Below are 27,846 nucleotides of genomic sequence, written 5' to 3'. Positions count from 1 at the left end.
TGAGATGCTATGAGTTACTTTTGTAGTTTCTTCATTGTCAATATGTTTGCATCAATGGGAAGTCTAGTGAAACCTCGTTATGTACTTTTCTTTGTTTTTGCAAAATCAAATCACAATGCATTCACAAAGCTGAAAAATAAGTCCAAACCTGCAAGGGTTACTTCTTCTGAAGATGGTTGTCGACAGACTTGAACGATAACTTCTTTTTGTCCAACATGTCCTTCAGTTACTGTTATCTCCAAAGGACTCAGATATGCAGCAATGGCTAAAGGTGTTAAATATGATGAATTTCAATATATATATCTCACAATTGAACTGAGATCTAAAATGACTGCTTGGATCACTGAGGACTATTTTGAATACATTCTCTGTAAAATATATAAGTTGAAACTTGTTGTAATAGCTATTATTTGAGATGTTCAATTAAGAAAATACTCACAGCTTTAAATTAGATTGTAAAGCTATATGGTGAATATAAACAACCATGGGACATTCAACAACAAAAAATGACACAAATGGAACAATCCATTATCTCTAGTAAATTTTGTAAGCCTCATTTGTTTTTGCTGTGAGTTCTTTGTCTTGATTACTTTGAAAAAAAAAACCCCAGAAGAATGTGTGATTTAATTCTTGCCTTATTTTAATGGTAGGTAACTTATTCAAATGTAACCGCAGTTTTGGAGTAACCACCAAAAACCTCACAGAGTTTCAGCTCTCTTGACAGTAACAGAGGTACAGTACTTGTAACATTCACTTGTGGACACCAGCCAAGTAGAAAACTGATAAGCAAAATATACATCCTATGCAAAGGTTTTCCTATATGCAGCATTACAAGTCTTCATGATGCACTGAGATGCCATCAAAATGTTATGTTCTTCACCAACCAGAGCTATACCAGTTATTTCAGCCACCAACCAACTCTTAGTATAGATGACTAATTCATGACTTTATCTTTATATTCATTGCAAATATTTGAAAACTTTTCAATGTTCAACTCTACTTTCTCTAGAGAACCCATAACAACCATCTCAGTCCAACCTTGCAAGTTAGGTAACCTTTGACCTTTCCACTTCAACTGAGCTACAAAAACTCATTAAGAGGCATATCTACATATAATGTATCATCTTCTGTAGGGCTGTAGCGGTTAAACAGTTAACCGACCGAATGGCGCGGATAAACGTCCAACGTACATCGTATAAGTTTAACCGTTTTTGTAATGACAATTACAGTCGCCATAGCGCGTCTGCACATCACTTTGTTCCCGAAATAGACCGCAACAGTTGCTTCACGTAACAATCACGTAACAATGGCAAACTTTATCACGCATTCATACAAAAGATTTTTAAGATAGGCGGTACGATTGAAGGGATTACCAAGCGGTAAGTGACCCATGTAGGGCCTATTTTTACCCCGTTCGACAATGTGGCGAGCTTACATCTAATCCTTTTAAATTTTGCGTTCATTTTCACTATAATCTCGAAACCTCTGTAATTAGATAAACAATATTTTAAATGTTTACAAAGTCTGATAAGTAATTGACTACCAAGTCTGAAATACTCTTCGAAATCGGTGTTTTCGAACATTCGAAACGTATACGAGGTTCCCTATTATCAATTAATTAAGAAGTCTGAAACACCCTTAGAAAGCGGTAACCTTTTCAAAGATTTCTAATGTTGTCAGAGGGAGATGAAAGGTTGTAGAAAGGATAAAAGCAGGCACGAATTTTGAGGGTTCTCATTGCAAGTCAATACTCTCAAGCTCAACTACATTCAAGAATATCTCAACATGCCTTCCAAAGTATGGAACTCTTTCGAGAAGTCGGGCAGTCGTCGGTGAAGTGCAAGATCTGCGGCACCTTATTGAAAGTACCTAGGAGGTTCGACTGGGTCAATGACCAACCATCTGAAACTCGGGCATCAGGTTGCATCGAAGGCACCGTCAGCAACTATGGACGCTTTATCAACCGAACAGTCTGCAACCCGAAGAAAGCTGAGAAGCTCAACAAGCTACTCGTCGAAATGATAGCCAAGGATGCGCTACCAGTCAGCTTCATCAAATGGATTTCGTGCCCTCATGAAGGCCATCGAGCCAAGCAATGTGGTACCATCAAGGAAGACCGTGTGAGCGTTACTGAAAGTATGAGGAAAAGAGGGCGACTTTGCAGACCGATTTGGAAAAGATTGCCTTCGTGTCCATCACAACAGACTGTTGGACCTCTAGATCATCAGAGGGATACATGACCGTCACAGCACATGGTTTAGATGGGGACTGGATAAATCGGAGCTATATCCTAGACACTACACCGGTAGTGAACCAAGAGGGTGGCCAGGACACAGTGGTACACCACACTGCAGGCGCCCTCACTACACAGATGTGCAGGGTCGTCAAGGAATGGGGCTTGGAAAATAAACTTAATGCGATCGTCCACGACAGCGCCAGTAATGGTAAGCATTTAGGGGAATCCCTTGGAGTGGACAACGTTGCGTGTGCTGAACACACCCTACAGTTATGTGTGCTGAACACACCCTACAGTTATGTGTTAACAACAGATTAAAGCTCATCCTCAAATCGGACGTTTGATTGCTTGTGGGAAGAAACTTGTTGCACATTTTCGATAGAGTGTTATTGCTACAAAGGCTTTGGAAGTAAAGCAAGTGCAGTTAGGTTTGCACACGTTGGAACTCTGTTTTCGAGATGCTACAAAGACTTATAGAACAGCGTTGGGCAGTTTGTGCTGTGCTAAAAGTGACCGTCACTTCACTTCTTTAACTGATGCGAGGACCTTACAAATTCGGGATGAAGACTGGAGAATTGCGGAGGAGCTGTTGGTTTGCCTGGAACCACTTCAGGTACTATTTTTGGCATTGATTTTTTCCCCTCCCCAAATACTTTATAACATGCTAAGTCTAACAAACATCTCCTAACAGAGTTCCAACACTCATAAGTGGTACTTTTTCTTGACTGATAGAAAAAAAATTGCATCTATAGGATTTTAAAGGTTTTATAAATTTGAATTATTTTGCAACTTTGGTTAAACTAAACTGGATTTTCTATAATAATTATTTTTGTAGCATTTTGAAAATTGATTGCATGACCCCCATCCCCCTCCCAGAAGTTATTAATGACATTCTACCAAAAAAAATATCAGAAAACTTGACCATATTTTATGTTAAATATAATTGAATTACAAATTCAATTATTTCAACTATTTTTTTTACATTCTGTAAACCGAGTTCTTCTTACACTCAATGGTGGTTCTCTTGACTTACCCAAAAAAATTGTGGATATTTTTTTGTGTCATTTTACCAAATTTGGGGTTTACATATTCTTTCTTCACTTTTAACACAACAAAAAAATGTTTATTTTCAGCAGATCACTTATCGCCAACGCAGTTTCTTGGATCCCCATGGTGTTCATCTGCCAGCGTATCACTAACCTGCCACAATGTTTACAACTTTAGCTTTTCTTTGTACAACGTAAACATTTCATCATATTTTATATTCAACAGGTTCACACCAAGTGGGGAAGTCAGCAGAGCTCAGCTGGCCTCGTTCCTGGACCCTCGGTACAAAGGCCTGAAGTTCTTTTCAAAGGAAGAGAAAGTATTGGTACGAGACAAAATGAAGGCACTATTTGTGACCCATTGTTGTACTTGTAATTGCGTAGGCCTAGCTCTACACTCCTGTAGTAATCTCTTCTTAACAACCGACTTTCCTAACCTTGGCCTAGCTGGTGAATGCCTTGTAGTCTAACACTCCATTTGATTGCGAACAATACACAATGCCAATATTAAGTAGGCCTAGTAATATTAGGCCTAGAACGGCCATACAATGCCCACGCTATTACAGTAGGGGCTACGCAATTAACAAAAGAAATATTTGCTTCAAAAACCTCTGTCACAATTACCGAGGAACTGAAATGAGAAACAAAAATCTGTTAAAAACTTCATGAAAACATGCGATTCGTCTTTTTTAATGTGACGATCGTCAAAACTAAGCAAATACAACCAAATTCTTGACATGCACGATACGAAAAAACGATACTCGCAGGGCCATTTTGAGAATATACTTCTGCATTAAAAGTGGTGGCGCTCTTTTGGAATTATAATATGAGCTATATAACTCTGATTTTCGGCTTTTATTTTGAGGTAACAACACGGGTTACGTTTAAACATTACATGTTCGGTTAATAGAAACGGTTAACCGGTTAGTGAATTAACCGGAATGATACAGCCCTAAATACATAAGTAAAAGACTTACCTATAAAGTTGAAATTAAGGAATTTGAAGGTTTACAAGGTTTGTCCGGTTTTCAAGTGACCTTTGACCTTCAACAAAAACAAACTTACCAGTCATGAGACTATTGGAAGATGGACTTATATTGAGTTTACAATGTTTTCATGTTATGACCACCCGTTGACCTCAAACTGACATGACCGTTATTCCAAAAACAGAACCAAGAATCCACAGAGAGGCACCTACACACCAACTATGAGACTGATCGAAGCTAGACATATTGAGTTACCGGGTTTACATGGTTTTGACCAATGGTGGACTCATATGACCTTTTACATCCACCATAAACTACAATAAAGATACTGTAGTAAACATTGAGGGGTACCAACAAGTCATCTATTTGATTCATGGAACCTTTTAATAATTGTTGAGTGAGCTTGTTTACATGCTTTTCATATTTTGGCTGATGGTGACCTGAAGTGACATTTGACCTCTACTAATACTATAAACAGTCAAGAGCTCACTGAGGAGCATCTATATACAGTAGTTAGTATGACGTTTATGCATGCTACACATGATGACTTGATAGACTTGAAATTGAGCAATAATTTCGAGGTTTGTCGGTATCAACTACCATTCATGATATGAAAAAGCCCCATTCTGTGTTTATAACTTGTTATGTTGGAATGCGAGAGGTCTGGATAATTAATTTTTAACGGGACACAAGCCTGAGTTCGTTTCTGGAAGGAACACTGACAAATTGACGAGTCTAGAGAATTTGAATGAGAAGGTAAACTTTATTGAACAATGGAGTTAACACCAACAACAACAAGTGGTAATTACAAAATATATATAGAAAATTTCTCACAAACTTAACAAGATAGGATACACTTTAAAACACACTGGTTTCTTCCACCAGTGATATCCCTCAGCGGCCACGACCTTGATGAGGACGATTCTCGGTCCGTTGTAATGCGAAATTCACTGGTCCTCGACGAAGTTTCTCGCGATCCCAGAAACAGCAGTCACCTTCTTTCTGGCGATGCTCCAAAATAGAAGACGGACTTCCAGCCACAATCGAGTGAAGCACAAGTCGAACTTCTCGCCGACTAAATATTACCAGAGTCAGTCCAAAATCAGCTTTACAGCCACCAACTCCTGGCGTAACGAACTTCCTTAACGGAGACAGAAATTCTTCACCTTCTCCGAAATAATAACTGGAAAACTGTAGTTTCACAGCAAAGTCCTCTTCGAACTTCTGAATGGAAGTGTAGAATCAATCTTGGTATCGACATCTCAATCCCTCAGAAACTACTGGCAGTTGAGCACTGAGAAACTCTTCGATCTTAAGCCGGTTTTTGTACGATTCGCCATGCCAAGAATCATCGGGATCTTTTTCGATACACCTGAGTAACAATTCTACCCAGTTTCTCTGTTTCCGGAAGTCCTTTGCATATCTCGCGAACATTCCAGACAAACCATGAAGATGCAAGCACAGCGTACAATGAGATTTCACGTAAACCGACCGGAAACGAGACCACCGTGCCATCATAAGGACTATACCAGAACAATCATGTATTGCTCATAAATAACATTCTGACACGGTAACCTGACCTAATTTCTCAAATATTGATTCGTCATGTAGGCCATTTCAAATACTTCCTATATTCATTAGGTTTCTCACTAACAGTGACTAGCGTTACGCTACAATGGGCCCTCGTAACACACTAAATAAGTTGAAAATGTTGAAAGAGAAAAGTCCACCAAGTGGACTTTTAACTTTGAATTAGATCTGTACCATACTGACTAATATCCATGCAATGCTACCAAATACTGTACGTGGACACAACATCTCACAAAAGGAAACAGAATTAGAATGATATGATATACTAAGAATACTTACCACTCTCACATGTTGGACCGGCAAGGTTTGTATCACAGTTGCAGACGTCACCAACACAGGTACTATTCACACAAGGTGCATTTAGACAACCTAGTAAATAGTGAAAAAGAAATGATAACATATCATGAGAAACACAACCAAGGTAAACAAAGTAAACTGTTACAAAACTTGTGAGTGAAATGTTTGGATGATTGGAGCAAACTTAGACTGTGTATGTTGATGCAGACATGAGAGGTTACAAATAACTGAGAAGAGGTGATCAAATAATGTACGTTGTATTAATTAACCTGGTTTGAAAAAACAAACCTTAACATTTCCTTCACAAAATATTAAAGAAAAAAATTATTTTACAAGTTTTTGTTTACATAACATATTTTCAGAATATGAAAATAGGTTCGGTTTCAACTGAAAATACACCATTACTTTTAAAACAGCATCTGGAGAAAACATAAAGCATGACAAAGATGATGTAAAAGATTTTACAGAAGCATAAACTTTTGTCTGTACATACTTCTTGTGTTACCTATCCAGCTTCTAGTACTTGGCCTAACAACACAACCAGTTTCAAAATAGCTTGAGTTGGCAAAGACCCAGGCTTTATTAAATTTTCCTAACATAATGCTGTGTAAGACAAAAGCATATACTGTAGTAGGACACGCTACCAAAGGGTAGTCAACTGTGAACAGCCTACATTCTTGATTATCTTCGGCCTAATGTCGAATGTTATTTTAAATAAATGTTTGAGGAATAATGAGGATTAATTAAACATGTTAATTTTCAACTGAAAATACCATATATTTTATAATAACATCAGATGAGAACATAAAGCAAGATAAAGATGATGTAAGATATGATAAAATTTTAGAATGTCAGTACATACTTGTTGTACAAAATGGCTGAAAGTATCCTGCTGGACAACTGCACATGTCTGGAGGCCCACGTAAACAAGTACCTCCATTGAAGCAAGGATAGTCATTGCAGTTCACTGGCAAGAAGAGAAATGCTTATTCAATAAAAATCACAAGTCAAGACACCTTTATGATAGATTATGTTACCTTTTAATGAAATTAGAAACAGATTGACCAACTCTGTGACAATTTCTCTGAAACTAGGGTGTGCTTGATACAATATCAATAAATACACATAGTGTTTTAGGTGTCCAGGGATTAATTGGTAACACTAAATTGATCTGCTGAGCTGTAGTTACTGTAGGCACCATATACAAAATCAGTTATGCGGTAAACTGCCATGAATAGCGCTATTATTGGTCGGAAAGCACTGGGTGAACAATGGTCAAGTGCTTTACTGCCGCGGCCGGACGGTGATCCTTTCATGTTACCTTGTAATCCATTTTAAATGGAGGAACAAAGGATTATCCGACAGCGGAGGGCCTACTTGACCAGGACGTTGATTTTGAATGACAAGTGAAAAAGTAGGCTTCTCACTTACGTATATCGAAAGCGATGTTTTTACGTGCAGTGTAACTACAAACAAAATATTAATGTTAGGTTTCCACTTCTGCATACATGTGATATTCGATGAGATTGTTTCAGCCTTTTACAAATATGTATTAATGTTATTATCAGTGCAGTATTTAAACAAACATTCACTTCTGAAATCCCAAAAGTGCTACAATTTTCCAGCCAAATTTCGCAACGCTGATACAACTCTTTCCCGCATTTACCGGTATTGATAACGATGTTTGTACGGTCATTGGAACTTTCAACAAATTACTGACGTGATGTTTTTATTACTGAATAGCCTACATATGGTACTTGTTTTGATACAGCCTTTTACATGTTTTGAATATAGCCTTAATGCAGTAAAACAAATACTACCGTACCGTAATCCCGAAAGTGCTAACAACATCCACAGCCAAATTTGCCCACCAGATTCTGGTCGATCATTTTTGAAAACAAGAACGTTTCTTTCCCTTTTATTGTTTAACTAACTGGTTTGCATTTGTTGTTCGCCATGACATTTGTTATGCTTGTTAACTCATTTTCGATCAAAGATTTGTTTTGTTAATACAAACTTTGTTCCGTCATTTTATTTCTTCGTTGTTTTAATGCTCACGTAAAATGCTCCAAAGGGCAGGCCAAAGTATTACCAAACAAGGGGCAATATAGAGACACCCGTCTGCCTTACCAAATGTCAATTGACATGGACAAATGTATTCCTAATAGTCTAGTTGTATAGAAGTAAGCGTTAACCCCCAATTAATTTCTCAACATTCCCTACACCACCAGAACTTCAAACGATCGTTCTTTTAACTGAGGTAGTATTAATTGAACAGGTTTAAGTGTGGGGCAGATCAAAGTCTTTTTTTAATCTCTTTTGAATAATCTGAGGTGACTGTTTATAGAAAGGGATACCTATGCTTCTTCAAAAGGATGAAGAAATATAATAGATCGGTATCACAACAAAAAGTTTTTTGGCTTTTGAAACAGCCTCGTTGCCGTTCGTTCGTCACTTGATTCCAGAACTTTGTCGCGTATTTATCTCCATTATAACTATAATAACTACGAACATGTCCAACCTCGTAACCGTTCAATGGCTTTGTCCAAAAAGATACGCTGGAGTCGTGGAAAGGATTGTCCAAAGTAGAATAAGAGGAGAACTTAAAGCCCGAATTATGAAGCAAGGGCAATGTGGCGAGGGAAACTTTACAAAGTTCAAATTGTTGATATTCATGGTGAGTTTCTATTCATAAATTTCTAACACTATTTATTTCCTATGTTTTCCATTTCAACTCATTTGGCATATAGGCTACAGTATACCATTTTTAATTTCTTTGTACCAAACAGCTCAACATTTTGGAGTAACAATAACATTTTCAAACGTTTCATTAAAAATAACAGCATGTTTTTATTACGCAATTTCCATTGTTCATTCAGATTTCCAAGTTCAGGAACTTTTAGTTGTTGTATCGCCCAAATTTAACATAGAAGTGTGCTTAAGCTTTTCTGCTGTTAAAAATAACACCTAAACGACCCACCAGCCCATTTGAAAAGTACAGTAACATGATTTATAGATAGCATAGCAAGCTTAATATTTAGGTGAATGGAAGGTACTTTTTAAAGTAAAGAAGACTAGACTTTGTTCTAAACACAAACTAGACATGTTTCTGCTATCAATTTTTATTAGTTTCATCAGTAGTTAGCCTTTAATATTCAGCTTGGACGTCTCCTTAAGATTTTTGGCCGAATTTTATAGGCTAGGCTCTGTTCTTTGTGAAACGAATTGTATAACCCAGGCGTTGCGAAAATAATAGCATGTCTCAAAAGAGCTTGCGTTTTTGTGTATATTTTACGGCATACGTGTATGTTCTCTGATTACGGCACAATTCAGTGATGCAATGGTGGGGGGTATATGCTTTATCAGATTCGGTCGGAATCAATATGATTAATGCCACAGCAATATTGCACCATATAGAAGCTTTAAGAATCCAAAGATTTCTCCATTTCCCTTTACACCTCTCACAATGTTTATCCCCCCCTACTTTCAAACTCCAAATCCTGCCCCTGATTGTTTCTATTATGATTGTATTCTATATGGAATAACAGGAGAGGGAAAATAATTATTAAGAAAAAGAAAACCTTAAAAAAAATTTGATGAAGCTTTAATGTATGTCATGTCAGCTTATTGTGGAGTTCTCAATTGTCTTTATATTTTTCTTCCTTACAATGCAGGTCACATTTTGGAGGAAGAGGATGATGTTCCACTGTCACACCCTATCACATCAACACCAATGTCAGCAGAAAAACCAACCTACAAGCTTGCATCAACACCTACAACTCACACAGCAGCCTCACCAATAGTCACTACTCCAATGCAGTCTACACAACCAGCCTCACCAATACCAACTAGTCAACTACCATCGACACATGTGGCATCACCAGTAGCAAAGAATCCACTGCCATCTACAGCAGGAAAATCAACCAACAAGCTTGCATCAACACCTACAACTCACACAGCAGCCTCACCAATAGTCACGACTCCAATGCAGTCTACACAACCAGCCTCACCAATACCAACTAGTCAACTACCATCGACACATGTGGCATCACCAGTAGCAAAGAATCCACTGCCATCTACAGCAGGAAAATCAACCAACAAGCTTGCATCAACACCTACAACTCACACAGCAGCCTCACCAATAGTCACGACTCCAATACAGTCTACACAACCAGCCTCACCAATACCTACTAGTCAACCACCACCAACACATGTGGCATCACCAGTAGTGAAGAATCCACTGCCATCTACAGCAGGAAAATCAACCAACAAGCTTGCATCAACACCTACAACTCACACAGCAGCCTCACCAATAGTCAAGTGCTACTCCAATGCAGTCTACACAACCAGCCTCACCAATACCGACTAGTCAACCACCATCGACACATGTGGCATCACCTGTAGCAAAGAATCCACTGCCATCTACAGCAGGCAGGAAAATCAACCAACAGGCTTGCATCGACACCTACAACTCACACAGCAGCCTCACCAATAGTCAAGTGCTACTCCAATGCAGTCTACACAACCAGCCTCACCAATACCGACTAGTCAACCACCATCGACACATGTGGCATCACCAGTAGCTAAGAATCCACTGCCATCTACAGCAGAAAAATCAACCAACAAGCTTGCATCAACACCTACAACTCACACAGCAGCCTCACCAATAGTCACGACTCCAATGCAGTCTACACAACCAGCCTCACCAATACCTACTAGTCAACCACCACCAACACATGTGGCATCACCAGTAGCGAAGAATCCACTGCCATCTACAGCAGGAAAATCAACCAACAGGCTTGCATCAACACCTACAACTTACACAGCAGCCTCACCAATAGTCACTACTCCAATGCAGTCTACACAACCAGCCTCACCAATACCGACTAGTCAACCACCATCGACACATGTGGCATCACCAGTAGCGAAGAATCCACTGCCATCTACAGCAGGAAAATCAACCAACAGGCTTGCATCAACACCTACAACTTACACAGCAGCCTCACCAATAGTCAAGTGCTACTCCAATGCAGTCTACACAACCAGCCTCACCAATACCGACTAGTCAACCACCATCGACACATGTGGCATCACCAGTAGCGAAGAATCCACTGCCATCTACAGCAGGAAAATCAACCAACAAGCTTGCATCAACACCTACAACTCACACAGCAGCCTCACCAATAGTCACTACTCCAATGCAGTCTACAAAACCAGTCTCACCAATACCGACTAGTCAACCACCATCTTCAGAAGCAGCACCACCACCACCAACTTGTCCAACGCCATTCATACCAGCTATTCTACCACCATTCGCGACACCAATGACGAACTATGAACCGGGGTCATCCCCACCCATTCTGTCATCATGGTACTCTTCTGAACTATTCCATGACATTCCCACTATGGAATCAGAGCAGAGTCTCATGAATCTTGAGACAACTCCTGTAATTGATGAGTAGCTGTTAGGGCTTCATGGTATTCCACAGCATGTTGCCTACATTTTGTCTTTTGAAAATGAACTCAAGAATACAAAGTGTTCACTGAACAATTTATAGGATAGGCTGTCACATCTAGAAAGCACCCAAACCACACAGTTCAAGTTTCCTGAGCCTTCTTGCATTGTAGATGATACTAGTGCGGTTTTAGGTGACGTGGATCAAGGGTGTACAGTAAAAGTAGACTTGCTGAGGTACCACAACATCTGGGAAAAGTCAAATTCTTGGAGAGGCTTAGTATTGAAATTAATGAGGTACTAAGTAAAGAGACGATGGCCACTAGTAATTTCTTCGGAGGACTGGTATTTAATGGCCAAACATGGGTTAAGAAATACCAACTTAGAAATTTTCTTCCATTTAAGGCCATTCTATATCAGGCCAACCGTGAATACCCAAACTGTTTTTCAAGGGCTGAAGAGCAGAAGAAATTGCCTGATGCTGTCAATGGTAAATGCAGAAAGGCTGCAAAAAGTAAGGTTTAGACAAAGTTTCAATGGTTGGGTTTCTTCTTCATTTCGGTTTTATTCTAGAGAGCCTCAGAATTGTAAATGGTATTTTTAACTATCATGTCAATGACATGCAGCTTTACTACCATGAGAGATATTTTCTTCTGATATTTCGAAGCAATTTTTGTTCTGCGACATTAGTATACACGCAATCCATTATTAAATGTCAATACATTTTAATTGATAACTACTACAATATATATTTTGACATGAGGAAGATTGAGCAATAAATGACCATTGAACTTTGAACATATGACACATGTAATTGTTGTACAGTAGAGTGGCCTACATTTTTTAAACTTAAGTTAATGAAACCTGCTAGAGCAACAGTAATTCATAATCAACAGTTATTAGTATTACAGTCAAACTTCTATAAATCCTACATGCAATGTTGTTTTGATAAGCATATTGCCTCCAAATTGCAATCTATCCCTGTTTTGTCAATTGGAAAGCAATGATAAAGGAAAACACCCTTTGCCGAAATCCTTCTAATAACAAGACTAAATGCAACAAGGCCAAATTAGTACAACAACCTAGGCCAAGAGTGACTAGAGTAAGACTAGGGAAAACACTTTAGCCTTACGGAATCAACACCATCCAGTTGCCATCAATCTATTTATCCCTAAATCCATTTCCCCTGCCTAGCTTTGTCAAACCTGTCTACAAACAAACTCAGTCCCAATCAACTTTAAATTATTTGTATACCGTTATTTGTTAGGCCTAGCCTATGCAGGTATCTACTGGCGTGCATATGTACAGTAATAGAGAGCCTAACTACTTCCTGTTGCCAAGACCTACGTTTAACACTCGTACTAGTGCTACAGTACGTTATTTGCCGAGATAAGCCTAGACGTAACCCCATTCTCTGATTTCTCAAACAATATTTACACCAGGTGTTAATTTCTAATCCAAATTTGAAGTATGGAAAAATGAGTCAAATTAATTGCTTCACATCTGTTCGAATCAACTGTTGCTCAGCCTGTGCTGCTTGTCGTACCATTATTTAGTGAATATACCTACCTTGCCAGAACGACAGTACCATTCTTGCCAACTTTTTCACACCATAAATAGGCCTATCAAGACTACGGACTGTTTATTATATGTGATTCACCGTTTAACTCCCTTCCTCGCTGTTTATGTTTCATTGTAGATGTCTAGTAAAATCTTAAATGAAAGACCCTTTTTTCAAGTTGTGACACAAAATTCATAAAATTGCTGACAAGTATATGGGAAAGAAACAAAAGCATGTCCCAACATAATTGCCTACTTTGAAAGCAAAGTGCATGTGCTAATGATTGGTCCAAATGGCCTGCTGTTCATTGATTGCATGAATGAACTTTCAAAGCGGCTTTACGCCTCTATGCAAGTAGTGTTCCTGGTGTTCGATATTATTTGTAACAACATTTAGCAAGTAAACAAGCATGGAAAACATACCGACTGGCATGGCTTGGCTTGAACTGAGTCCCCAAAACCATAAAAGAAAGACACCACAATCTGAGAAAATTTGTCGACCAAGGGGCCGTCCGCCTTTAGAGGAATATCACCCAAACCTCACAAAAACATTGACAACAATTATTAAAGAAAATGGATACGCAGCACATCAAAGGAGGAGGCAGTCAGTAACAGGGTCTTGTGCTGTCAAGTCTTAAAGAAACCATTTTGCTAGCTGAACCGGACATTTTGAAACCAATCCCACCCTGAGTAAGTTACTTCTCATACCATTCTGTATACATATGTTAGTATTTAAAGTTAGTCTGTATATTGGCCCCAGATTATAGCATGTTATAGTTGCTAAAGGTTTAACAATTACATTCCAGGTCCTTTCTTTCCAAATTGTTCTAAAACATTCTAAATGAACACACAAGATGACTGAGTGTCCCACTGAGGTAAATTTCCTTCAGAAATTTCAGGAATGTAATAAAAATAGTTTTAGAATTTTTGACCAAAGGTGACCATATTTGAATATCGGGGCCAAGAAATTGTTACTTGTTATCTATTACATTGTTTTCATTGCCAGAAGTGTTGTCTGAAAATGTCTTGTAATCGTTCATATTGTTGCTCAATGAAAATCACTGTATTAATAATTAAGTATAATAATATATTTACCAGCAGTGTACTGTCTGCTGTTTTGCCTACAACGGGCTACAGTAGGCGCACTCAATTTGGGCTAAACCTATTTCAAAATAGCTGCTTAAGTATATCACTGAACTAAGAGTAAAACTAAAACTTGAGTCGACCTAGCCAATGCCTAGGGCTGCACTCATTTCTGCTGACAATGTTAAAAAGTACCTTTCAGGACTATAATGACGTCGTAATGAATTATTAGGTTACACTCAAAACTAAGTTGGAATAATCATTTAGGTCTACGCCTGTTGAAAAGCTGTTCGTCTTTTAGGTTTGTTTAAAAATGTTAGATCTAAGATTTACCACCAGCCCATCCATAGTCAAGTTTTAATCATTAGGGCTGGAGCTAGGCTAGGCCCATATCGTGTCGTGGTTAAGGTACGTTCCGAGAATCATATTCATAATCATACTGTACACCTAGTCCTACCTCAAGTCTTCAGATGTGTACATTTTTAGGCTAGGCTAACATCATTAAAATGAACCGTATTTCTGTATTGAAGTAATTAAAATGCTTTATCGGTGTGGATATAACATCATCTTGTTAGAAAAATAAAAGCAGGTGACTTTCAAAATAGTATTCGCTTGTAGAAACTCCTTTCTTCGCGCATCGAATGGTCGAATGACGAAGCTGCGATAGGATAATGTTATGGTCACTGTGTTGTGTAAGTGTGTATTACTTGTGTGTATATTTGCGCTGCATGTACTGCATCAGTGCATGTCCAAAACGATATGATTTGAAGGAAAATTTATTTGGACTCTAAGGGAAAAACCCATTGACCATGATTTTTGATTGAGGAAACCCTGCACAAACCCTGGAAACTCCGCAAACATTGATACAAATGGTAACACAAATGGTAAGAAATATTACTAATAAAAAAAAAAGGGTTGAACATGTGTATTAAACAAGAAGTTGCTCCATCGGTTGAAGAAATAAAATCATTATTTTTCTAAGGGTAAATGTCGATCAACTACTTCTGAGGTTACTTGAAACTTAACTGTAAAGATTCCGTTGTTAGAATTTGATCATCCGCTCGAAGCTGAATGCTATCATTACTTCCTTGAATGGAGACTAAGTACTATTGTTTGCGCGGCCGGACGCAGCCGGCAGTTGTGAAGGGCTTATGGCAAGCCGTTTTAACATTTACCTCTCTATTCTATTTAAGTAGAATTAATTCCACTTAAGTAGAATACAATTAAGCTTAAGTGAAATGAATTGCACTTAAGTAGAATTGCATTTTACTTAAGCTTAATTGTATTCCACTTAAGTGGAATTCATATTAGCTTAAGTTCAAACGGTTTTTGTCTACATCGTATTTTACTTAAGTAAAATACAATTCTACTTAAGTAAAATACAATTCTGCTTAAGTAAAATTCAATTCTACTTAAGTAAAATGCAATTCTGCTTAAGTAAAATTCAATTCTACTTAAGTAAAATGCTATTCTACTTAAGCAAAATGGCTTTTCAATCTAAATTGCATTTTACTTAAGTGAAATAGAATTACGCTTAAGTGAAATGTGATTGGTCAATCTATTTCACTTAAGTATAATGCAATTTAGCTTAAGTAAAATGTGATTGGTCAATCAGTATATGCTACTCATTGCGGCACTGTACTTGCCGCAAAGTCCGACTCTGTATACTATTTTAGGTACCTCACCACGTGTTCATCCGCTCAATAGGTTTACCATTGTCAGAAAAGAGGTAAAAGTACCTAACGTAAAGCTTCCTTAAGCATGTTATCATTTACTGTCATCGTTTTTTCTGCCTTTATATGAAAGAGCATAATTTTAAGTACAGATGGTGTGAAAATAGGGAGGATCGAAGGTGATATAAACCATTTTAAAAATCTTTGATTAAATGTTGATATTACTTCGAACGAGCATATGGAAGGGTTCAGTGTGATAAACTTGCTCCTCTTCTAGCTCATAATCTAAACGGTCATGATATGGAAGTTTGCAAGTGCCATGATAGGCCACTAGAACACAGCTATCATGTGATGGGTAGGATATACCAGATGAAAACTTCTATCTATGCTTTGGCAGGTCTTGAAAGTGATGAGTTTAGTGTGTAAGTCAATGGAACAATTAATTGTGATGTGAGACCTATAGAGTTACGTTCAAGACGTACTAGTTACGTAACCCTTTGCGGCCATTCCCCCATTCTGCGATACTTATCCAGCTTTCGCTGTGTATATATACGAATATAACACCATACTTAGCAAATGAAGCAAAGCTTTGTTTATCACTGAGTCTGAACGTTAGACATTTGGTAAATGCAGCCAGCCAATAAATCGTTGCAAACTGTTACTGATGCAGTTGGAAAAGCACTTTTGAGGGCAAGGGAACGACTACAACACGACATACCACCAATCAGTGGTACTAGTAGTAGAAGTATCACAAGGCATGGTACCATGCATGTAAACATTGCCCCCAGACCAACCACTTCTCCGCACGAGGTAAATGTTATAACGGCTTGCCATATCCTTCAATTCCACTTAAGCTAAATTGTATTTTACTTAAGTAGAATTGAATTTTACTTAAGTAAAATGCAATTGTATTCTACTTAAGTAAAATACAATTCTACTTAAGTAGAATACAATTTAGCTTAAGTTAAATTCAATTTCACTTAAGCTTAATTGTATTCTACTTAAGTAAAATACAATTTTACTTAAGTAAAATGCATTTAGCTTAAGTGAAAAAGAATGACACTTTTACTTAAGCTAAATTAAATTTTACTTAAGTAGAATTGTATTTTACTTAAGTAGAATACAATTAAGCTTAAGTGAAATTGAATTTAACTTAAGCTTAAAAGAAAGTGGTAATTTTACTTAAGTGGAATACAATTAAACTTAAGTAAAATGCAATTCTACCTAAGTGCAATTCATTTTACTTAAGCTTAATTGTATTCTACTTAAGTGCAATTCATTTCACTTAAGCTTAATTGTATTCTACTTAAATGCAATTAATTCTACTTAAGTAGAATAGAGAGGTAAATGTTAAAACGGCTTGCCATAAGGGCTCTGCCTTGGGTTAATTCGACTGCATGAAGACGGGAGCGCCGCTGTCGGACGGAAGGGAAATGTTAAGCGTGGAAGACACAGGATTCCCCATAGCTGGTTTTGTATGTGGTGCCTTAAACTTCACGTTTAAGGATTGATGTACAGTAGTCTACAGTAGTACTCACATGTGAAAAATGGGAAATAAAAGATCAAAATTTCTACAAAAGGTATTGTCACCTGTTACAGTATATATGTTAAAATAGCCTAGCACAAGTAGACCCTTTAAACAATAATAACCCAAATTGTAGACTATATATTTTGTTTTTCCTTATATTGCACAGGCTGAAGTATAGAGGCTTTTGAAAGCCTTGAGGCTACACTTTGCTGACCCGTGATAGTCCATTATATAAACTGTAGTAAGTGGTTAGTTCTCCATCACTTGTAGAACCTTATAGATTGGTTGATGTTTTCAATATTTGACCTTGTAATTGATTTAAGAGTGCTATTAATGTAAAAGTGTACACTAGTCCTTATACAATTTGTGTTTAATACATTAGGCCCGTTAGTTTACCAGAATAAAGCAAACGTTAATATAAACGAAGGATTTGCTGTTTATTTTAATCTAAGGAATTTCTTGTGTCACTTGCAATTACAAATTATTAAGGGACCATGACCATGCTGAATTCAAAGATACTGTACTGTACGTCTCATGCATCACAGCTTAGTGTAGTTTCTGAGACTAAAGATGGTGTATATCTAGGTATGTTTACACATAGCCAGTTCATGAAATAGAGCTGACGTTATTTTAGCAGCATAGTTATTTATGTAAACCTTCGTAATATTTGTTATCTCATACTAGGTGATACTGAAAGCATTTCTGAAATTCCAATTAATGGCATAAAATGCAGTACCATGCAGTAAGCCTTAACAAGAGCCCAACAGGCACTATGGTTTCTTGATTTGGGGGAATAGTAAATTGTTAAATTGTATCACCAACCAATTTATAATATTTATGACCAAATGTATATGCATAACGGAAAGTTTTAGACCAAAACGCTCACAGTGAAAACTAAGAATTGGCTGTGCGGCAAGCACAGCTTTGCGGTTTTTCTGCTGACCTACTCTCCCTCGCTGCTCTGTGGACAATTACGCGACGGCGGAGAGCGTCAGGGACTGTTCCATTATACATTAGGGAGTTAATACCAATGAAACACTAGACCGAACCCCCATTACGACTTGTACCTGAATTAGTCTATAGGCTGCAGTATCAGTAATACTGTCTTATACGCAGCTAGTATAGACCTTACACTTTAAGGCTTTATTGCGTGCTAAACAGTACAGAACTATTTTCTTTAGAACAACTACATACCCTACAAACTGTGGTTTGGTACGTTCCAACTTAGTTGTTTCATCGCGTGGTCAGAGACAGGTTCAAAACGATTCAGAAAATGTCACTTAGGAGGTATTATTTTCAACCGAAATTACAATTAATTGAATAAATAAAGTCTTCTGAAAGTTACTGAGAAGCATTTTGAGTTGAATCTAACAATAACTCAAGATATCACAATCAAACGACAACACTTCTTGAATACACATTCCCTTACATGTGCTGAGTACAGTATCGTGACATCATGTCGATTGAGAACAAAGGGAAACGGAAGAAATATCCCTGATTTCTTTTAATTTTGCAATTTGGCGTAAGGTTCTCATTGCTCAATTTAATTACGAATCGGTGGAAAACGTGATGAATATTCATAGTTTAATTCACCGTTTGAACTGGGATTATAGGACTTCGCATACAAAAGTTACGGTGCAAAAATAGCCCACACAGTGCGGAAAAACTAGGGTTTTCAAGTGTACTCTCATTGAAAATATCCTAAAATCACTTTTTTAATTAAAAATTGGCGTAAGGTTACCAAAATATATGGATTAAGGCATACACCACCAGCAAGCTAACAGTTTAAGCTTTTAAAATGTGGATGGTCCAAAATGATTGACTAAATACACATGAAGATACAGGTCAAAACACACACAAAATGGCTCTTGCGCTGCACAGTTAAGGACCCTCTCGGAGTGCCGTGAGCGCTATGTTCCGTTATGTACCAGCTATTAACCAACAACTACAATAAAAGTTTGGATATAATCTAAGTTAAGGTTGTGGAGTCATGGCAATTTTAAAAATTTGGTCCCTCACAAAAAAAATTGGGGCTGATTTAATTTTGCATTTACATGGTCCCAAAAATATTTGGCCCTGACAAGTTGGCTCAAAGATGTACTTGCCCCCAAAATTGAACCCCAAAAAGTGTGGGCCCAAATGGTCCCCGGTCCCCGGTTCCCGGTTCGAGTCACTCCCAGATTAATGTATGTCGTCCAGTTACAGAGTTGTTGACAATTAACAATTCATAATCATGGACGTTAAATATGAATGTGAGAGACTGACTTCGGTCAGCTTGCGGCTTTGATAAGCCAATTATAGGCTTCTTCGCGAGTTCCTGCTTGCAGGAGGATCTAATATACATACATACAAATGGTCCCAAAAATATTGGGCCAAAAGAATGTGTCCCAAAATGCATTTGAGGTGTGGAAATAAAATCTTGGCCAATCTTGCCAAAAATTGGGCCTCAAGGTTTGAGGCCCTTATTGCCTACATACACCGGCTATTTGGTTGGGGAATGTGAGTATATAATAAATATTGTGTATGATTTTGAACAAGCAACAAATTTCTATAGCATTACTTTTGTCTTATTGAGGTTTCAAAGAACTTTCCCGAAATCGTCCCGAACTTTCTACAAATTTCACTGCACTTAACGCTTAATATTAGTGAATAACTGCTGTGCAGATGGCAGAAACAACCAGATTGTGTGTTTATATTTTTATAAATTGTTCAACAGGAGTAAGTCAGAAAAATCCAGCACAAAGCTGAACAGGTATACATGCTTGGATCTTTTACTGAGCAGAGAGAGATTAACATCACCTCCAAAATACCGTCTTGTTGCATTTCCTGTACTCAGAAGCTATATACTAAGATAGCCTATTTGTTCCATTGTAATAATATTATACTACATCCTAGTTGTTCAGCCTAAGCCTGATATCTACTGCTGTTCAGTGTTAATAGACACTACACCTACAGTATTCATATATTCAATGACTATTTGACATGCTGATTGTGGTTCAACAGCATATATCAGTTGGAACAGAAGTTAACATTTGTTGAATTGAATTTATTTGCTACATTCCATTTTTTACATTTTGAACAGTATAGGATAAATATACAGTAAGTATCAAATACAGTAAACAGTAAATATAAAGTATTGAAATAAAATATACTGTATGTGAGATGGAAGTAGAGGAACCAGAAATTAGTGGATACTTTTCTGGTCTGGTCCCTTTGTAACAAAGAAAGTACAAAGTACAAAGTGTTGAAACTCATCTCACAAGGAAGGAATTGCCAGAAGATCTGCGCACCAATCCCTACGCTGGTACATAGTAAGTAGTAAGGTACACTTATTATATCACATATCCTATCCTATATCTAGGCTTATGAGCTGTAATTATAGCAATTGATTTTACCGTCACATTTAGAATTTAACAGATTGGTAAAAGAAGGTAATTGACATAACTTATTTGCATACTTTTTTTTGTTGCCATTTCATAACAAGAGTAATTGCAATGTAAAGAATGTGTGGGACCAAAATGGTCCCAAAATCCATTTGAGGTGGAAACTAGGGCAGTCAATGCTGTAGTGACTCAACCCCGACATCTGTTATTAGAGGAAAAGCAATTCATCGAAGGACTGCTATGAGTCTGTAGTACAGTGATGTACGTATGCACTATTAACTAAACTACGCATACAGCTTCGTGGCCAATATGCACATGGTAAAGCCTTGGCAGCTGAACAACACAAAAGTATCAGGTTACACTGACAAGCAAGTTCTGCCATGAAAGTAGTTCTAGCAAATTCCTCACGGAATTGAGGAGAAAGAGGGTGCTCTCCCACTTGATCTCGAGCAGATGATCAGATCCAGGTCTGATCAACCACTCGTAATCAACTTCTGTGTGGGAACGCTCCCTGATCTTGAGATGTTGATCCACTGACGGGGGTAAATCAGATCTCAGTTGATTAAAATGCCGTGTGTGAAAGCTTGATGGATCAAGGTGACCTGAGATCACGGTGACCTACTGTATGACAGTGCTATGACATAGTATCCTTTTTTTAACCACAGTTATCACACGATGTGAACTATGTGAACTATCACACCAAAATTACACCTTACTACAACACATAGATACATAGCAAGTATGACATATATATCCAACACTACGTTGTTGAGTTATGCAAGTCTAACAGACGCACACATATGCAGCTTCAAGCAAGCCATCCCTCCCGCCACTCCCACACGCCAACTTGACTGATTGGTTTCTTTGCTTCCAGCAAGGAACCAAAAATGCATTGATTGAACATCTCCTCACATCACCAACAGCAGTAACATCCCTAGAAAAGCATTGTGGAAAAACATTGCATGTGTTCATTTGAAAGTGACTTTAGGATATATATGTGGTAAATATTAATATGCAGCTTTGTTGTATGAATCAGTTCACAGGTTGTTAACAGTATTACCATATATATGACTGCAGGCCTGCATAGCCTACAGTACAGTATATACTGGACATAGTATAACCTAGGGTGTAAGTATGCCTCTATAGTAAAGGCCAAGTTGGGTTTTGGTTAAATTCGTTATGAACCAGTATCTCGGGACCGACCAACATGGAAATGGGTACCATATGGGAGCAATTTTATGAACCTTTCCTCTTACTAAATATTTCCTGGTATACAACCCACTCCACTTTCAACAGCCTGGGCTACAACCCAAACAACCTACAAGATGCTAGGTTTCATTGCTTCTAATGTCACTGTATCCACTGGTAAATGTCACCGGTTCCAATGACCCCATTTGAGAATGAATGGGGGGGGGCATGATCCTTTTTTTTTCTCCTGGAGGGGTAATAACTTAGCGGACTCCAGACAGGTCTACATTGAGAACACAAAGTGGATATACCGGAAACAAATGAGCATTATGCAATGACAAAATCGTCACAATGAATTCATAGTGAGGGATTTGTCTTGTTCGTGCATTGTCATACTGCACAATCACGACGTGATTTTGTATGCAGCATAACAAAGTTTAGCCATTCTATGGTAGAGAAGACAACAGCCATTGCAATATCGAAAATGGGAACAGTAAAACCACAATATTTGTATTTGTTGTAAGAGTGTGTATCTTTGCAAGCAGGGTTGTAATTGAGTGGTGCAGCACATGATATTGGGCACCAATGTTAAGTAGTGTCATTTGTATATATATGATCATTTCCATTCAATAAAAGAGGTTAAGACTACCATACGGTGTTGTAAAATACGCACATGTTGTTTTACTAATTTACTAATGAGATTCAAGGAAATGTGAGCCTAGAAGATGCATGGTTACTGTTTGTGAGATTTTCAAACGATAATAATATTACTACAGCCTATTAGAATTTTGATACTTTACGTATTAATGCACTCCTTAAAATGCAATTTCTTCTTCATATACTGGCTGTTCAAAAGAATCAGTATCGGGTCGATATCGTCCAAAACCGATATTGGTGATATCAGCGCGACACTAGTAGTAGTACTTAATTAGTAATTAGACCCCAACTAGTTACCTTAAAGGCTTTAGAGTTAGTCCTAGTCTATGAACTTGGATGCCTTGCATTGGATGAAGCACTGAACGAGCCTATCCATACATGATACCTTTACTGTAGTATATAATACAGATCAATGTTTAATAGAAGAACTATAGAGCCCTAAGCTTTTTCTAACATTTACGTTAGGCTACATTGTGAGTGTACCACACAACGGGCCTACTGTAGCCTACATAGCCTAACTAAGCTATAGCCTAGGAGAATGCCTATCGGTATGTTCTGGATACCCGTACGTGTCTTACGACTGGCTCACATCAACAAATTGTGAACTGTTTCTCCTCTGTAAGTCCCCAACAACGTACCTTGGGTTTTGCTTGGTTGCAGCTGGTTGCAAGCCAACAGTACCGTCAAGAGGAAACTCGGCGTAACTTCGAAGCTAGCAAACATAGTTTTACTAGAACAACTCAACCTTCGAGCATCGATACTGTTGTAGTTGAATAATCTTGTGAAGTTTTGCACTGGCCAGACAGCATACTTCGCGTATGCAACGGTAAGATGTTGGTTTCAACAGAAAATGTCTGAAAAAATAGTTACTTTTTCGCATAAAGGTATTATTTGTACTCAGTCGCCAGCCACGGTTTGAGGAAGTTCGTGTTCTACTGAATAAGGAAGTGAGATCGACATGACCTTGTTAGCCACGCTTCACAACCTCCACAATATTTGTTTATTCTACTGTCATATAGGCTCATGTGGTGTCAAAGTTGTGTCACGTGACTCTATTCACAAACTGCAAACAGCACGGCTGGATGCTTCCAAATGTGGGAGTGTGAAATGCCAAACTTACTACAGGGGCGTCGGAGCCGGTACGGCAGGTCAGGAGAACGCTGGACCAACATTCACGGCGCAAAAAAAGAAAGAAAAAAAAAGGAGGACTAAGAAATAAAAAAAATGGCAAAAAGTAAGAACCAAAATGAAACATACGTCGAAAAATGTGTTTCAGAAGATTAATCGGGTACAAAAACAGACAAGGGAGAAGTGTCATTTCCTGCAATCTGGGAGGCATTTTTCAAAATTTTCTCCATTACGCTAGGCGCCAACCATGGTGGTGCGTAGCATAGTTTAACCTACCAAACGTCCCCACGATAATGTTGATAAATGGCCACACTCTGAATCTGCCGTACCAATCCCAAATAGCTTCCGAAGCCCCTATACTATGCCCACTTACTGCCTAATTACTTAATCAGCTTCTTTCGAATCCAGTTATCACAATCCAAGCTACTTTTTTAATCTATCGCACGACCCTAGCATAATGGAATCATTACGTTTCAGTGGGATCAAGGAATGTTCTTGGTGAAAGGACCACATGCATTTGCTCCTGCTCATGTACGAATCAACACACGAACTATAAAGACATATTTTTAAGGAAGTCCATGCTACTCATTTATTTACGCCCCCCCCCCCCCCCATCCCAAATAAAGTTGATAATTCTCATAACAAGCCAGTGTAATGCATTGCATCAATAATGTGACTGAAATGTTACCGTGGCGGAAACATGGATAATAGAGGGCGCCCGTACATAACTCTGGAATGACATCAACTTGCTCGGGCTGAATTGTTCAATGGCATCTTTAAATCGAGTTCAATGTCCTACATTTGAGTAAATAGTAGACGATGGTCAATATACCTTGGTTATATAAAATATGTGGTAAACAATTCAATATATACACTACATGTTGAATAATACAATACAAATTTATTTCATTATTTCTTGACAACTTTGAGACTTCAACAAAGTGTTCATTCATACAATTACTTCCGACCAAGGGCGTAGGAACCGGGGGGCTGGGGGGCGCCAGCCCCCAGTGAAAAATGTGGAGGGGCGGAAGTATCATTCCGCCCCCCCGGTTCGCAAGTCAGAAAACCCCTTTTTCATTTCCAAATGAGAAAAAAAAATCTCATTTGGAGCACCAAATTGCATCTAAGGCCAGGGGAAAATACAAAATTAAGTTTACAAAATGGAGTGGGTGGTGAAGTGTGCTATATTGCACCAAATTGCATCTGAGGCCACCTGGAAATGCACAAAAATCCAAAGGGGAGGGGGACCCCCTCCCCTTAGACCCCTCCCCCAGGCCGGCCATCAGTCTTCAGCCCCCCCTCTCAAAAGTACCTTCCTACGCCACTGCTTCCGACAACCGATTTTGCAACATTTTACTTTACCCGAGTATTTGGTAAAAAGATAAATCGAAACACTGAAAATCAGGAGTGTATCCAGGATTTTGTAACTCGGGGGGGCGCGAATTACTATCTAAGCGGAGCGCCACCATCAGTTGGCGTGCAGCGTACAAGAAAAAATCTGTTTTTTTTACCCCTAGATCACTGGAAATGGCACTTATCGGGCTTGAAAATGACCAACTAGATGTTCACTTTTGCCATAGAACCAAGTATTTCCCAACAGTTTTTTCTTCATCAATAAACTTTTTGAAGATTTTCTTCAGTCACAAATCATGTTCGACCTCATTGCATGTCCTGTGGATCATTGCTTTTGTAGGTGATCTACGTCGCGGCCCACAATACCCGACAGCCCCACTTTACAAGGTTTTCAGCCCATTGTTTTCAGAATTTGAAAATTCACTTCAAAACAAACCCATAATGTTGCAAAAATTGTCATCTATGGACAACCGATAGAAAAACCTTCAACCCATAACAGACTGGTCAAAATTACACGAGAAGAGGAAGTATGATGAAGAATGTTGGTAAGGAAATTTTCGAAAATTCAGACACAGTTAATTTATTGGTGTACAAATATTAAACCCTCTAATAAAACTTAGTTGAAGGAAATGAAATAATACCAGATATTTCCGAAACCGAACACTACACACATAGGCTTAGTCGGCGGGGGGGGGGGGGTTCCTACTGAAAGAAAAAAAAATTGCAATGATGTATAACTAAAGGAAATGAAAAAATATCTCCTTGAAAATTTAAATAAAGTTGTAAGCTTGGTCGACTTATTCACCAGTACTTATGTAAAAAAGTTGTTCACATATAGCATCCCGCGGTATACTGCACAATTTCCACAGACCGTACGATACACGATGGTATGCGATGTAATAACCGATGCTTGCTTATATGATATGGACATTAACTTGTTGAACGTGCGCGGGGCGCTCGAAAAATTAGGTTGTATTTATCTGGCAAGTCGTTACAGCCCCCCCCCCCCAAATCAAATTGGGTGACTTCCTATGACTACACACATCGACAGTTTTGAGGCTGTTCATCCTGGAACCGCCATTTCATGCTGACTGATATGATGTGATATCTGCTGTTTGCTTTACAAATTCGAACAGGTGCGCAGCGAATAATTTGCCAAGGGAAGGGCGAAGCCTGTAGGCAAACTATCTAAGTGTAGTGCCACCACGGGTTGGCGCGAAGCGTACAAGAAAATTCTGGCCGAAAATGCCTCCCAGATCGCTGGATACGATACTTCCCATGCCTTGTAAGTTGCTTCTAAGCATTTTCTATTTTGAAATTACTAGCGATATCATAAAAATAAATATATGCCGGGGGGGGGGGAGGGCCGTCGCCCCCTTCCCGAAATGCGTCATGTTCCCCGACGACTCGGTCGAGTTCGAGACCAGCCACAGTTGGTTTGGCACAATTGTTTAAGGCGTCCATACACACACACACGTTATGATAGACCATATATAGTTTTTATATTGATACATTAGTGAGAGAGGAAAAATGGAAATGTCAAAAATGGAGTTGTCGGTGTAAGGGGTGGGGTGAGGCGCACGCCCCTTCCGAAGTCCTCGAGCCGTCACTGGTTACCCGGCCAAGTGTAAATAGGGATCAGCGCTGTAATAATGTCACTGTTCAGCTTTCTCTTCCCAGTGTCTTGGCAGTTTTCTTTAACTCCCTCCTTTTCTCCATTATCTCTCTCTCTTCTTTTTCTTTTCCCTTCCTCCCTCTCCTCCTCTTCCCTTTTCTCCTCTTTTTTCCCTTTTTCTTCTCTTTTTTTCTCTCCTCTTTTTCTTATCCGGGGGCGCGTGCCCCCAACGCGCCCCTGGATACGCGCCTGAAAATGATCTACTTTTCCCGGAGATCAATCTCAGTGTCAATCTCGCAAGAATGACTCACTAATATTGCATTAGTTTCATAAACACACTCGACCACATTGTCTTTGGGAATATCGAGATAGCTATAGTCCATCTACGATGCATAAACATCTCAGCTGATTTGTTATGTTTACATCGCTAAACTAATCCATACGTAGTTATGAGGGACAGAGCACTGGCTGTCAACAACTGTGGCGTCTGTTATCATACTTACAAACTTCACATGAGCTTCTTCTCCATCTCGCTTGTAAATTGTATGATATAATATTATATTTGAATAGCTCGCAGTGATTCGGAAGCTCTATGATTTGTAATTCTTAATCTTTGAAAGATGATTTGCGGCGTTTAGATTAGTTACATCTTTGGGATGTCCCATCATTATTAATTGATAAACAGTCATGATGGCATATGTTTGTAAACACTGTAACTCAATAGATACACCTTTATTGTCTTTTATGTTTGGTAGGTGATACAGATCCCCTTTTGTAATTCAGGAAGTTAACCGCGTAAAATTGACGGAGGTTGAAGGCTATTTTGTGTTAAGTGACGCTTAACCTAAACGCCATGTAAACACGATAAATTCACAAGTAATGCTTGGCTGGACATAACCCTTAATTGGTTTGCAGTTCCAAAATATATGACTCCCAAAGTAATGTCCCGTGGAATTCAAAAATTGGTTACTTTTTTGAGCCCATTAAGTTAGAATCCTATTGTGTCATGCAGAAGTCAAAGATTTAGGTCAAACACAGGTGAATGTCTGAAAACATTGTAAGCTT

At 38.5% G+C, this 27,846-nt stretch overlaps 2 protein-coding genes across 10 annotated transcripts in view; both read right to left on the bottom strand.

Moving 5' to 3' along the window:
• LOC139978210 (uncharacterized) overlaps positions 1-27,846 on the bottom strand; it is a 264,286-nt gene that overhangs the window by 92,884 nt on the left and 143,556 nt on the right. The window lies entirely within an intron of this gene.
• On the bottom strand, positions 272-23,635 carry LOC139978270 (uncharacterized). The gene is made up of 4 exons (XM_071988313.1): positions 23,321-23,635; positions 7,018-7,122; positions 6,138-6,227; positions 272-2,130 (listed from the first exon to the last, which is right to left on the bottom strand). Exons 1-4 carry the CDS (start codon positions 23,403-23,405, stop codon positions 2,072-2,074), a joined length of 339 nt encoding a protein of 112 aa, XP_071844414.1. The 5' UTR covers positions 23,406-23,635; the 3' UTR covers positions 272-2,071.

Source organism: Apostichopus japonicus, chromosome 2, assembly GCF_037975245.1.
Source record: "Apostichopus japonicus isolate 1M-3 chromosome 2, ASM3797524v1, whole genome shotgun sequence".
Classification (NCBI taxonomy): Eukaryota; Metazoa; Echinodermata; class Holothuroidea; order Aspidochirotida; family Stichopodidae; genus Apostichopus; species Apostichopus japonicus.
Note: the sequence above shows the minus strand (reverse complement) of the source record. Positions and strands in the feature narration are given on the sequence as shown.